Source organism: Marmota monax, unplaced genomic scaffold (genome assembly GCF_021218885.2).
Source record: "Marmota monax isolate L192 unplaced genomic scaffold, Marmota_monax_Labrador192_F-V1.1 WCK01_AAM20220418_F8-fsc00994, whole genome shotgun sequence".
NCBI classification, from domain to species: Eukaryota; Metazoa; Chordata; class Mammalia; order Rodentia; family Sciuridae; genus Marmota; species Marmota monax.
This window is the reverse complement of record NW_026692893.1, coordinates 36,641-50,816: the sequence shown is the minus strand read 5'-3', so window position 1 is coordinate 50,816 and position 14,176 is coordinate 36,641. Positions and strand designations below refer to the sequence as shown.

The following is a 14,176-nucleotide window of genomic DNA, read 5'->3' as shown; positions in this document are numbered from 1 at the left end:
GTCTTATTTATTTGATTATGTATAGCAATGCCTTATATGCTAAAGTGCACAAAACATGGTCAATATTTGTTAAAGAATAAAATTTAATTGTCTTTGATTTTAAAAAAGGAGGAAGAAGAAAAGATGCATTTTTTTTGCTCTCAAAATCTATAGGAGGCTCACTTGAGGCTGCTGTCAGAGGGGTATGCATGTATAAAGGCTAATAGAGAGTCCTCTGGAGATATTAAAACTCTGCAGTACCCCTGAGCAGGTACAGAATAAAAAATTCTGAGCCACAAGCATTGAAGATGGCATTTTGACCTTTACAGTCTCACAATAGTTATAGAAAAAAGCCAGATGAACATTAAAAAATTAGATAAATAAGATGGTGCACATCAATATGAAAACATGATTTAATCAAAAGTGTACTGTACAGACTTTAAATGATCTTATCCAGGGAGAAGGTCAGTACTTTTTGAGTTCACTTATGATTTTTTTGCAGGGAGAAGGACTTAGAAATGCTCTTGAAGGATGTAGTTTCTGTCAGGATTAAAGATTAACTTGATCAAAGGTATGAGAGGCACATGATCAAAGGATAATGAAGATATAAGTAAGCAAAGTGTCCTCACTAGAATTATGGGGAAAAAAGATTGTTTAAAGAGTTATGTCACAGATTGGAATCAATTATTAAGGAAGGGTGGAGAAGGAAGCCAGATTAGACAGAAGTAGAAGTGGAGATTTGGCATGGTGTGGCTTCAGTATTTCTGAGGCTACAAAAGCTTTTAGAGTTGTCTCCAGTTGAATGAAGAGGTCAAAAGATTTTACCTCAACACACACAGAGTGTTCACAGGGAGGGTCAGAAGCCTGTCTTTATCTCATGTAGTCCCTGGAGGCCTGGCAACAGAGGGGTTCCTTGATGGCTGAGGGAGCAAGTATACCACACGGTAAGAAAATACTAGTGAAAATGCTAATACCTGTAGCATGTGATGATTTCTATTTTTTTTCAAAATGCTTTCATATTAATGTATGTACTCAAACTTCACAAAGTCCCTGTGAAGTGACCATATGTCACCAATATTCTAACTTTGAATTCCACAAAGCTAGTTACAGATAAGGTAAGCATCATCAACACCCACAAATTCCCCAGATTCTTAACACTGAACCCTTTCCTTTATTACTGTACCAGGTACAAACACTTATGTTCCATCAGTATGGCCTCAGGTATCTCTGAAACATTAAGAAGTCTCCTTGTGATATTAATCTTTTGTGTCAGCTTCACACAAAATAATTTTTCTCCATGGTCTTCCTTTTCTGCCTTCATGATTATCAACTTGTTCTCCTAACTCTTCTTCTGCTTTTCTTAAAACTGCAGAATAAATAAGTCAACATTTTCATACTGCTATTACTGAAATTTTAATGGTGCATAAGTCCTTAAATTTCCTCAACCTTCTATAGAGAATAGATAAAAGAGTAACACTGAGAAAAAAGGATATGTGTCCTTCGTATTTATAGATGTGCTTCAGGAGCTTCAATTTAGCACTTCCAATTGTTCTATATGACCCCATTCTGGAGAGCTTCTGCAGCTGAATTCTCTTTCATTCTACTGTTAGGAAATGGCACATGCTAATTTCTAAATTGGAAAAAAAAATATCAATTTACAAAAAGGATGGCAAGTAACCATCAAGGGCTAATAGCAGTAGTATACCTCTAACAGGAATACTTAGGAACTATTACTAGCTCTGAATGGTCAACTTAAAGAAGCTATTCCTGGAGTCCAAAGTCAGTAACTTCACAGGTCAGTGTGGCATTAGCATCATTAGGTGTGCTTGAGGGGCTTCACTTCAGTACTTCCCTTGTTCTTTCCAATCCTACTGGAAGATGAGCTTCAGCAACACAATCACACTATCATTCTACTGCTGCATGTGGCACATCCCATGTTCCCCTATTGATCAATCTAGGATAAGCAGCTCATTACTCCCTGCACTTGTGTTACAGTGTACTGAGCATCTTAATGCAGGTCTTTGTTCCTTGTGTTCTGTTCTTCCAGTGATGGCATCATATCCAGTGCTGCTGTTCCTGGCTGCCATGCTGCATTCATTCTTTCCTGCATATGGAAATGAGGTATGGCTAAGGTGGCTTATCTTTTCAGAATAATTCAGGCAACCAGGAGGAAACACCAGGTCCTGGATCCATCTGCAAAAGTGAACAGGGCTACCAGGTCTAAGACATGGCAAAGTGTTCACTGGTAGCTCAGGCTAGTTAACACACCCAAGCTACATGAGTGTATAGTGCACTGGATATACATTTCCTCTGAATCAATATGGGCATAAACTTAAAATATACAACAAAAAATTCAAAGTGGAAAAAAAAGAGAGAAATATGTTTAATACTTATGAAAATGAAATTGAATATTGGATATATTATATAGTATCTATTATTGTTAATTACGCCTATTTTCTTTCTTTTTAAAATTGACCACCAAAAAATTAAAATTGCATGTGCCTGAGCCCTGTGTCTAGCAGGACAACGCATGTCTATGTGTTTAAACTAATAAATTCCTCCTATTCCAAGAAGTGTGCTTGTTAAATCCAATTCAGTGTCACCCCCACAGAAAATGAATAATATATGTACACAATCTCAAATTAGCATGACTTCATCATATACATCACTATATTTAATTTTGACAGATAACTGTGCTAGAACAATCATACTTGTTTTTTAAGCCTTAAAAAATTACTATAGGTCTTAGGTGGACTTTTTCCTATACTCTTATAACATATATGATTAGAAACCAAATACTTTATTTATAACATGATACTTTTCTTAAATGACCCCAGGAACAGGGCCAATCATCATGATTTTTGATGGGGTGTGTCTTTCCCAGAGAATATGTTTAATTTTCTCACCAGAAAAACTCCTGGATGTTAGATTTGACCATTGCTGTTTGTTCTCACACAGCTCTTGGCTTTTTGCCCACAAGTCAAGCTAGGATTCCCTAGGACTACAACTCAGTTCAAACCTCATTTGACACACAATAATAATAGTATTGTGTTAACACAATCAAACTATTAATCTGGAGACTTTTTTCTCATTATTGAGTGTTTCATACAAGTAATTTCCTGTCTTTGCAATTTTTTTTCTATAAAGATTATATTGTATGACTTTTCCAATGACCTGTTACCTCTCTGGTCTGTTTCCTGTTCATCACGTGTAAAGTTTTAAAAAGGGGAATGACAGAGAGATCCAGAAACATCTTTTGTATAGTCTTTTTAGATCTTGAACACATACAATTCATCCTGCCTTCTTCAATATGTCACAAAATTCCTCCTGTCATTTTTGTTATGTGGTATTATAATGATTTATTTATGCCATATTGCTTATGGAATCTAAACATTTTAAATTAGATACTAATTTTCAATTTTATACTGTGCACTTTTAATATTTCTAATCAGGTACTAAAAGGTTTATTCATATTTAAATAGAAAACCAAATATGTATCTTCATCAGTAGAATTTTTATCTATAAAGCAAGATGGTGTAAGAAGTAAAAAGTCATTACTTCTTTCTCAGAAACCCACATTTTTGTGTTTTAAAATGAAACTACATTAATCAGGAGTTTGAGGTCAACAGGAAATATCTAGGGGTGTTACTTTCTGCTTTGATAAAACACAGAAATTGGCCACTTTGCATTCAGTTGTCAAACTGATGAATTTTGTTGTGGAGTCCTTAAACTATTGCTGTAGGACATTGGGCATTCTTTCCACTTTAGTCAGTAGCTGTGCTGAGATCTATTTGAACAAAGCATCACAATGGCAATGGTCCCTGTTCTTAGGAACATTAAAGCAGGAGGGAGTAATGAACATACTATTAGATAACAGCAATAAAATGCGGTTACATCTATGAGAACAGAATTTGGAGAGTCTTGAGGGTACTCAGTATGGAGGGCTGGAGGATAACTGATCCCAAGGAATAATATGAAATCTAAAGCATTCCTGCCACTTTAGACTTATATTTGAAATTCCTGCTCATTCCTATAAGATAGCATGTTGTTGTGTAAATTCGGATCAGCAAATCACTTTTATCTCTTGTGCCAACAATTCACACAACCTCATTCTACTTTCCAGACCCACACATATACAAAAATAAATAAATAAACTCAAATATCAGCATGGGAATTAATATCTTCTCAGTTACATTTCTGGTAATAAAAAGATAGTCATCTATAGTCCATTAATTGAATGACTTCATTCCCTTCAAATTGCCTTGGACATTTTTTTTTAAATATGGTAAAATCATCTTTTGAGTGATCCTACAAAATTTGCTACATAATACATAAGTTCTTTTACTACATATGGAGCACTACATATGCACTTGGTCTATGCCTAAATATTTCTCATGTAGACACCTGACACTCTGTCAGGTGAATGTTACTCCTAAAGTCTACAATAAATCATGTTTGTCCACACTTAACATTTCCTTGCTGCAGCCTAATGGAGTGTTAATGTCTTCATGGTTTCTACCATGTACTTAATAATACCACTCATATAGTCAGAGAAAAGGAAACTTTTTCTTAAAACCAAAACTGGCATTTGTGGCCTCAGTGAATTTTTTAATTTGTCATGCCATAAATTACATCCCCATTCTCTAAACTTCAATGGTCTACTTTTCCATTTAAAAGTCATAGCTTTGGCTTAGTTTCATTGGCAATGCTTAACAACTAAAGTTGGTTTGAAATAAACACTTTTAAAAATGATTCTTTTTTTTTTTTTTTTTTTTTTTTTTTTTAATTTTTTATTGTGGGTTGTTCAAAACATTACAAATTTCTTGACATATCATATTCCACACTTTGATTCTAGTGGGTTATGAACTCCCACCTTCACCCCATACACAGATTGCAGATTCACCAGTTACACATCCATTGATTTACAAATTGCCATACTAGTGTCTGTTGTGCTCCGCTGCCTTTCCCATCATCCACCCTCCCCCCTCCCCATAAAAATGATTCTTAATCTCTTAAAAAATTAAAGATTTATTAATTATTACATGGAATTTTCAAGTATGCTAAAATAATTCTAATTGTGTTTCCCTTTAGAATCAAGATTTGAATGCTCTGTCAACCACTCGAAAGGAAGTTCAAAGTGAGATTGTAAATAAGCACAATGAACTAAGAAAAGCAGTATCTCCCACTGCCAGCAACATGCTAAAGATGGTAAGAGGTGGTAATTTAAGGAAGGTAGCTGGAGGCACTCTGAGCTGTGTAAGAGCAGACATTTGGTAGGTGACATCACGTAACATTGCGCCTTAGGACTCTCATTTGTCATTTCATTTGAGTTGTGTTATGTTCAAGGCAGAATTTCTTCATTTCCTTTTATAATGATTAAGTAACTTGTCAGCTTTTTGGAGCAATTTAAGTTATGGTAAGAGAAGTGAAACCAAATCCTTAGGTATCCAATGAAAGGCCACTGTTCTGCTGACTCTCCTCTAACCCTTAATAATACAGGAGGATCAAGAAGACTTCTTTTAGGATCAGATCAATGAAACAGTCTACTTTTCTGGCCCCAGCATCAAAGGCCATATGTCTCCCTAAATTAATCAATAGGAACAAAACAAAAATAATGGAAGGAATTAGGATGAAGTATGCCAGCTCATTTCTATAGTAAAAAATATTTTCAATATTTAACATGATTAACATGACTTAGGTGTGCCATCATGTATAAACCAATACCTGTCTTAGAATGTTCAGTTACTTAGGGTAGACACAATATGTACATTTCTTTGGAGCAAAAAAAAAAATAATAATATTTTTTTTTTCAAATTCCTCTATGGAAATTGTATAATGATAAAAGACCAACATATCCATTTGACTGCAAAGATTAGGCACCTTTGAGATTGGAGCCATTAAGTGCACATCTTTCCTTTCCTTCTTTTAGAAATGGAGCAATGAAGCTGCAGCCAATGCCCAAAAGTGGGCCAACCAGTGCAGTTACAGACACAGTGCCCCAGATGCCCGAAGAACCAGTATGTACATTAATAAATATATGTTGGACAAACGGACAATTAAAATAACAAGGGACCATTTTATGATGTTTTGTTAGAAAACTTTAAAAATAATACTGTGCCTTTGTCTCTATAGTAGAGAAAACACTGAGATCACTGCCTTGTACTAATTGTTTGTATTTCATAAATACTCACACAGTATCATCTTTGAACTTATAAATGAGCTCAGGAGTCAAGCAGGTCATGGACCACCTTTATTCATTTGAATAAGAAAACCAACTGCTTGGAGTAAAATGATTAATAATTAGTGTCATACCCCAAATTATAATTTCTAAATTCTAAACCAGTATTTCTTTAATAAAAAAGTAGCCTCTTTGTGTCTTAATAATGATTTTTAAGTTTATAACATATATTAAATTTGATCAAATTATTTCTGTTTTACTTTAAAAATATTTAATATATCAGTTACACTTATTTCCTTTTAAAAATGTGATGACAAAAAGTCTGTATATTCTGGGTGCCCACCAAGCATATTTTCTAAGACTAATAACCTACAAGACATGACTTTTACATCAAGGAGCGTGAAACAATGACATAAAATATCACATAAATGAACTATGAGATACCACTTTTTTTAATTATCAAAAAGACCTAGATAAATCAAGCTCAACTGGAAAATAGATATCTCACAAGTTTTAAGATAGGATCTCATTACTATTTGTATTACTGATAATACAATTTAAAAATCATGAAGAAGCATGATTATATTCAGTACAAGATTGAAAGAATTGGCCTAAAAGATGCCAATCTTCTGTAAAAATCTTCTTTCTGTCCCTTTTAAAGAAGCTATCAAAGAGTGGTTTACATTCTCTTTAAGCAGTATAGAGACATTACATTTCAACATCCAAAATTAAACATTTGCAGAACTTAAAAATACTGAGATATTTTTTAAAAATTGAGATTTTTTGGGCTGCAAGACACTTTTTCCTAATTCTAGGAGGAGAGTTTAGCCTATGATATTCTGATTGGCTGATTAAAGGGAAAATACCCAAGTGACTTTAAAAATACTGTCTGTTGCTTCATGCTTAGGGTACTGAAAGATTGCCTGTAAGATTTCTTTCAAAGTGTACACAAAATAATGATCCTTAACAGTTATTCACATTTTTATATATGAAAATCTCTAGCGAGTGTGGGCTAGAGCAGGAAAGAAATTGCAGGAGTTGGTGTCTGCATTCAGGATGATTACCACAGTAATCTGAACCCGCATGTGGCAAACACCTTGACGAAGTGACTGTATAAATGAGTGAGTCCAGGGAGAGCAGATAGTAAAGGAAGACTTCTCCATCTGCCTCAAGCTTTGCATGTGTGGCCAGCATACATGTGTTGGGCACATCTGGCTAACATATAGCCATAGGTGCTAAGGACCTGAGGCACCCTCCTTATGTATCATCCAGGCGTCAGTGACTTTGGGCACCATGTTTGAAGCATATGGACTCTGTGTCTGTGTGAGAGCTTCTATACGCGCATTGCATACTTTATTACTTCCCTCACGAAAGATTTGTTCTTTTATAGACATAAGCTGTGGTGAGAATCTCTTTATGTCAGACTATCTTCCTTCATGGTCAGAAGCAATCCAAGTCTGGTATGATGAGCACCATGATTTCATCTATAATGTAGGGGGAAAGACACCTTCTGCAGTAGTTGGACATTATACTCAGGTAAGAAAAGAACTGGAACACCTGCTGCTCTACATACCCTAGAAGTAAAGACTCTCCAAATGTGACCGATTCGAATATTGAACTTGAGGGAAGGCCTTAAATAGATATAGAATTGTCTGGACCTTTGTTGAGTATCTGGGCTGTCATTTTTCAATAGCTCACAGGCTTTTGGTAAAAATTAAAAATTCTCTGTATTTTATAATATTACTCTAAATGGATAAAGGAGAGTAAATGGACATGAAAATGTAATAATTTTAAAATGCTTTAATTTGATTCCATAAATTAAATATATCCATAAGGCATATGTAAACAAAGTAGCATTCTTTTCTGGTTTGTAATTCTTCCTATTTTATATTTTCTTCTTCTCTAATGTACTCCTATTTTCACTTATTGATATGTAGGTGGTTTGGTACTCATCTTTCCATGTTGGATGTGGAGTTGCGCTCTGTACTAATCAAAATTTAAAATACTTCCTGGTTTGCCAGTATTGTCCCTCGTAAGTGTACATTTTAGGATGTTTTGCTGTTAATATCAAATAATACCAAATGCACATTAATGTTTTGATTATAAAAATAATAATGAACTAAAAAGTTACTCAAGAAAAGGGGAAGGAAATGAATTTTAGAGGACTTTCTAAAGTTGAGACATACATAACCAAATTCTCAGAAAGACCAAATTCCCAATTCCTAGATTTCTGAAGCTCGGTCCTAATGCTTACGATTTGGTTTCCCTCTCCAGTGCCATTCCCCAGACTTAGTGTTACATTGTGAATACACGTGTAGTTGTGAATGATGTACAGTTTTCTGGATTTGTACTAACATATCTTACTAAGTTCACACACTAGAAAGTGAAAGCTTGATGTCAGATCAGGGGTAAAGGTGAGAACAAATGAAGCATGATGTATTTCACTGATTTAGTTATTCCAGTCCTTTCTTCTCAATGTTGTTACTCCTGCTTATCTAAAACCCTTGTGTTATTTCATTCAGAAATGGTCAATTCTTGAGCTTCAAAGTCTTTTAAGAGAGTCTTAATATTTTTCAAATTGTGAGGAAGATAACACCTTAAGCTTTTGCCTCTCAGAATTTGTGACAAAAACCACTGTAGGAACAATTGATCATGATCTTAATTTATAGAAAGAAACCAACCCTTTCTTAAAGAAATATGTTTGAATGTTCCAAAAATTTAAAACGCAATCCTGTGAGTATAATGAACATATATCCACAATCTGTCAGTTTTAATTTCTTTTTTTTAAAAAAAAAGTATTTAGTTTTTAGTTGTAGTTGGACACAATATCTTTATTTATTTATTTATTTATATGTGGTGCTGAGGATTGAACCCAGGGCCTCGCCCATGCTAGGCAAGTGCTCTACCACTAAGCCACAATCCTAGTCCCTTAATTTATTTTTAATACATATATATTTTTTTACACTGGAGGTAGAATGTGTTTTCAACCAAGCTCCCAACATGATTCATTTTGAAGTTCTAGATAACTCAGGTGACGTGGTATTCCAGTTTGAAAAGACACTATTCAGTAAGGTCCTATTGGTGTTAGGTTGAGAGTACTGAAAGACCCTAGGAGAAGGCATCAAATGCCTTGGCCAAGAGGAGATATTGAGAGCCAGACACCTGAAATAAGAGTTATTGAATAATAAATGGAGGCAAGGGGGAGAATATCCTGAACACTTATGTCATTTTACAAGTGCTTACATCCACGTAGCTATACTCTCTGTGCAGAGGCTGAGAGAGCTTCATTGTCTTGGCACTTGTCCCTCTTGATAAGCTGGGACAGCTTGATAAGCTGTAATCAGTTTAAGTAATTTTCACATGTTAATGACCAAGAGGATAAAATTCATAATAAGCTACAGGATAGTTATTGTAAGACTGAGATTGTCACCCTTAATCTTTTTTTTTAAATAGATATATTTTTAGTGTGGATTAACCTTTATATTTATTTGTTTATATGTGGTACTGAGAATCAAACACAGTCCTTCACATATACTAGGCAAGCACTCTACCACTGAGCCACAACCACAGCCCATCACTTTTAATCTTTTTCTAACATTCCCATTTTTGATAAACATAAAAATTTCACATCACACACATGCTACTTATAGACATTCCCAAATCTTCCTAAACCCTATTCCCTTTTTCAAACATACACCAAAAATTATTTGAAAATCAACAACCCCACCTGGAATCCAAAAACTACATTGAAGCTTTACTTACCCTGTTTCATATTGTAGAAATTATGACATTGTTTCATTTTTAATTGCAAAATACATTAAAGTGGTATTTTTCATACTGTACCCCTTTGAACTACATAATCTTCTTTTTCTCTAGGGAATGTTTTACCCCTAGCCAGCACCTTGTTGTACTTCATCTTAACAATTCAACCATGTCTGTTGGAAAATGAAGAGAGTGTTTCCACATTGAAATGCACTCTCAACACTTTAGACTAGTTATTCTATTTCAGTGTCTCAGGTTCTGAATTTACAGTCAAGGAGATTAGTGAAATGGTGAGTTATTCCCTTACTTTGCATTGTTATCTGAACACACTTAGGTAATGACAGTTTGCATTGGTTATTTAACATAAGTAAAAACATTTAATAAATATCTATGTATATTTGGTGATGAACATTAATCTCAGAGTATAAACTAAACAGAAATTTTTTTAAATGACATTTTTTTTTTCATTTAAAATTGCAGTGGCAATTATCTTAGTAGAATAAATACCCCTTATGACAAAGGAGCACCTTGTGGCAGTTGTCCTGGACATTGTGAAGATGGACTATGCAGTAAGTTCAAAGTGATTACCTTGTTAGTGTAGTAAAAGAGCACGGCGTTTTATTTTTAAAGAATTTAGAACTCTGAATGTAATCAGTTTAAGTGATACCTTCATGCAAACCAATAACATAAGAGTATTTTTAAGTACAAATTTTTCATGCTTCTGTATCTAAGCATTATTTGAAATGAAAACCCTATTATCATATATAATCTAAAGAATTATCCACAATTTATGTGTATTTATGACTATACTTAGCTTGTTATATATTGGCATCTTTGAAAATGTTTCCATGGGAATAATTCATCCTTGCATCAAGATTAGTGTCATTAGCTAGGAGCAGGGGCCTGCAATCCAAGAGATTCAGAAGGCTGAGGCAGGAGGATCACAAGTTCAGTGCCCTAAGCAACTTCATGGGCCCTGTCTCAAAATAAAAATAAAGACTGGGGAATGTAGCTCAATTGCAACCCTGGGTTCAGTCTTCAGAACCAAAAAATAAAAAGAAAAGGGAAAAGACTAATGTCAATGTCATTATATCAAAGCTGGCATTTTTAAAAGGGAAAACAGATACATATTGAAGGGTTTTAAATGATACAATATGGCTCAGTCCAGAGAGGCAAAACAAAAATAGCAATTTTTATATGCCAATAAATTTATCACAATTCCCTAATTCATCCATAATGTTCTTAGAATTGTTACATTTAATTTAAAATAACTTACACCTCCTTTCGTTAGTAATGTGTGTACATCTTTAAAAGTTAAAATCAAATCCATATATGGTATTATTTCAAATGGTTTAGAAAAGAGAGAGTAAAATAAATATCATATATTACCTAATATTCAGTATTATTAATGGAATTACAAAGAGTAAGGATTTGGGTTTGTAAAATTATTTGTGTTAGTAAAATTATTATGAACAATGCAGGTGACCAATTCACTAAGATTTTTTACCTTTCAAACTACATTCATCTGAGTAAATTATATCAATCCTTTCTGAATGAATTTTGAAACTATTCTTCAGCATTTTGATGATGTCAAACCTCTAACTAAAGGAAATAAAATCCAAGTGTCCATGCCTCGCTAAGGAAATTTGAGCCTATCCATCAGTAATGAGTATCTACCTGAAAGATTTTACACAGAAGTGTTATGATCAGGAGTGTGTTTTATAAAGAGTTCCTGGAGGTAGTATGAAGAAATAATAGAATAAAAGCTAGCTATGAGACAGTTGATAAATATGGACTCACAAACAAATGTAAATCTTTACTGTATTAGTGCCAAAGGAATGAAAAGTAGTAAGCAGCTGAGAGAGAGAGAGAGAGAGAGAGAGAGAGAGAGAGAGAGAGAGAGAAGAATAGTTAGTAATTGTCGGTTGTGCTTATTAAATGCTGATAAAAAAATAAAGAGAGTGCTGGCTATGGTGGTGCATGCCTGTAGTCTCAGTTGCTTGGGAGACTTAAGCAGAAGGGTCACTTGAATGAATGAATTTGAGACCAATCTAGATGACATTGGTGAAACCCTTTCTCAAAAATCTAAAACAAAAAGTAAAAAGAAACAAGATCCTGTTATTTCCTAGTTCCTGTTTTGAATTATTCAGTTGTTAGAACTGACATTTCTCTGAAACTGGGTCAATAGAAGGTTATGGGCTCCTGGATATCAACAAAATGTAAAGATTATAGATAGGATGATGAATATAATTTGAGATTTGTTCAATTTTTGTCCACTGAGGGGTGTTAGAAAATAGAAATGTTCGATACTCTATATCTTTATCTTTCTACAAAATTACTCCTGTGAGAAAGACTAGTGACATTAGAGTCTAGGTTAACTGTGTCCATAAAATTTCTACAATAATGAAAATATTCAGGATTTTCACTATGCTCTAAGGTAGCCCCCTTTTAGATTTCAATGACTATTGAGCACTTGGTATAAAACTGGTGTTGCCATGGTTCTGAAATATTACTTTTAATTAAATGTAAGATTGAACAAGCATATGTCTACTGCTATCATTTTGGATAACGCAATTCTAGACAGATTCACTTATGTGAATTTTATTCTATTTTTTTTTAATTTGGAATATATTTTATTTTTTTTCACAATTTTTATTGGTGCACTATAGTTGTACATGTGGTGGATTTGTTGCACATTCACACATGCTTTCAATATAACAATATAATTTGACCAATACCACTCACTAGCATTTCCTACTGTACATTTTTAAAATAGAAAGCCCAGTTTATCTTAGAAACATTTTTAAATCCTCAAATTGAACAAAAAATAAAGCAAAGTTTGTTCTTCTCAAGATTGAGACAATCATCAAAGTGTAATGAGATCAACTTGGTAGCTCACTTCCCTTCTCCAAATTCACATTGAATTTACTGTGTGTTGCTGCTATGGAGGAAAACGATAATAAGGTTTTTAATTTTTTTTTTAATTTCAGCCAATGGTTGTGATTATGAAGATGGCTATGCTAACTGTCAAGATCTGAAAAATGCACTAACCTGTAAAAATCCAATAATCAAGAATAGTTGCAAAGCCACCTGCAATTGTGAAAACAAAATTTATTAAATAATAAGTACCCATGAGCAGTGGTAGGTAAAGAAAGTCCAAATCATCTGTTGATATTTGATGTGAACTACCAGGAAAATTATGGGCAGGTTAGCTGCAAATTTTATTCCAAGCAGTGAAGAATCCTTTTCATCTAGATCTGCTTCTAATTTTACAGAAATCTTTTCTATGCAGATGATTAAAAAGAAAATCCATGATAGCAACTTTCGATTTTGATATATGAAATTTTTTAATTTAAATTTACTCAAGTTGAGGATTCTAAAAGTTATATTTTCCTATGACTAAAGTTGCTAAAAATCTGGATTAAAATTGAGAATTATGTTCCCAGAACACAATATACTCAAAAAACAGAATGTGATTGTCATTGTCACATGAATCCTGGGCTATAGTCATTCTTTCTTGTTCCACCTGAGTAACTCTAAAGTGTCCATGTATACTGTCTTTAATTCCTTCTCATTTATTCTTCTTCACACTCATCTGGATCTCAGTCTCATAATTAAATTAAAAGTGATATTCTTAGTTAACTGGCGTTCATTCTGCCAAAATCAATGAAGACTTTTGATTCTTCTTTTGCAAAAATTTTACAGTAGAATATGTCACACTTTCCTTTATAAACCTCTCTTCCCTTAGACAAATCTTCCTTAAAAAAAATTCAAAACCATTTAAGCATTCAATCTCCCCTCAAGAAGTTAGAACTCATTCCCATCCCTTTTTGAATCTTCTCTGAATTCATTGACTTACTTTCTAAGAATAAACAATGGAAAGGAAATAATATTCACTTTACAATGGATAAATCTGACAAATGTCATCCTACTCAAGTAATTCGAATTCAAAACTCTTTTATTGATGTTTGAAATAAAGTACTCTTCCTTGAAACACTTTCAAAATACAACTTTTAGAACAGAAAATTTTTATTCAGGATAACTACTTCAACAATTTGGACTATTAACAGGAAACAAAATGAAAGTTAATCTTATCAGCATGTTAATCCTTTCTAAGAATTGGTTTGAATTTATGATTATTTGTTTTTTTAATAATGTAATATTATAAGACTTATAATGTCTTATTAATAACATTGTAATAACATTAAATTTCTTATCCCTCACCACATGTATTTGTTGTATTTATCCCATATCTCA

General features: G+C 33.5%; 1 protein-coding gene and 1 long non-coding RNA gene across 2 annotated transcripts in view; both read left to right on the top strand.

The window, feature by feature from the left end:
* Positions 1–14,176, top strand: part of LOC124096664 (cysteine-rich venom protein LEI1) — an 85,193-nt gene that overhangs the window by 37,592 nt on the left and 33,425 nt on the right. The window contains exons 4-7 of the mRNA XM_058581380.1: positions 2,027–2,100; positions 5,071–5,187; positions 5,909–5,996; positions 7,548–7,693. Coding sequence (XP_058437363.1) covers positions 2,027–2,100; positions 5,071–5,187; positions 5,909–5,996; positions 7,548–7,693 — 425 coding nt within the window. The remainder of the gene's footprint in view (positions 1–2,026; positions 2,101–5,070; positions 5,188–5,908; positions 5,997–7,547; positions 7,694–14,176) is intronic.
* LOC131424408 (uncharacterized) lies at positions 8,196–12,951 on the top strand. The gene is made up of 3 exons (XR_009227347.1): positions 8,196–10,209; positions 10,400–10,488; positions 12,910–12,951. It is a non-coding gene; the product is annotated as an uncharacterized LOC131424408 (long non-coding RNA).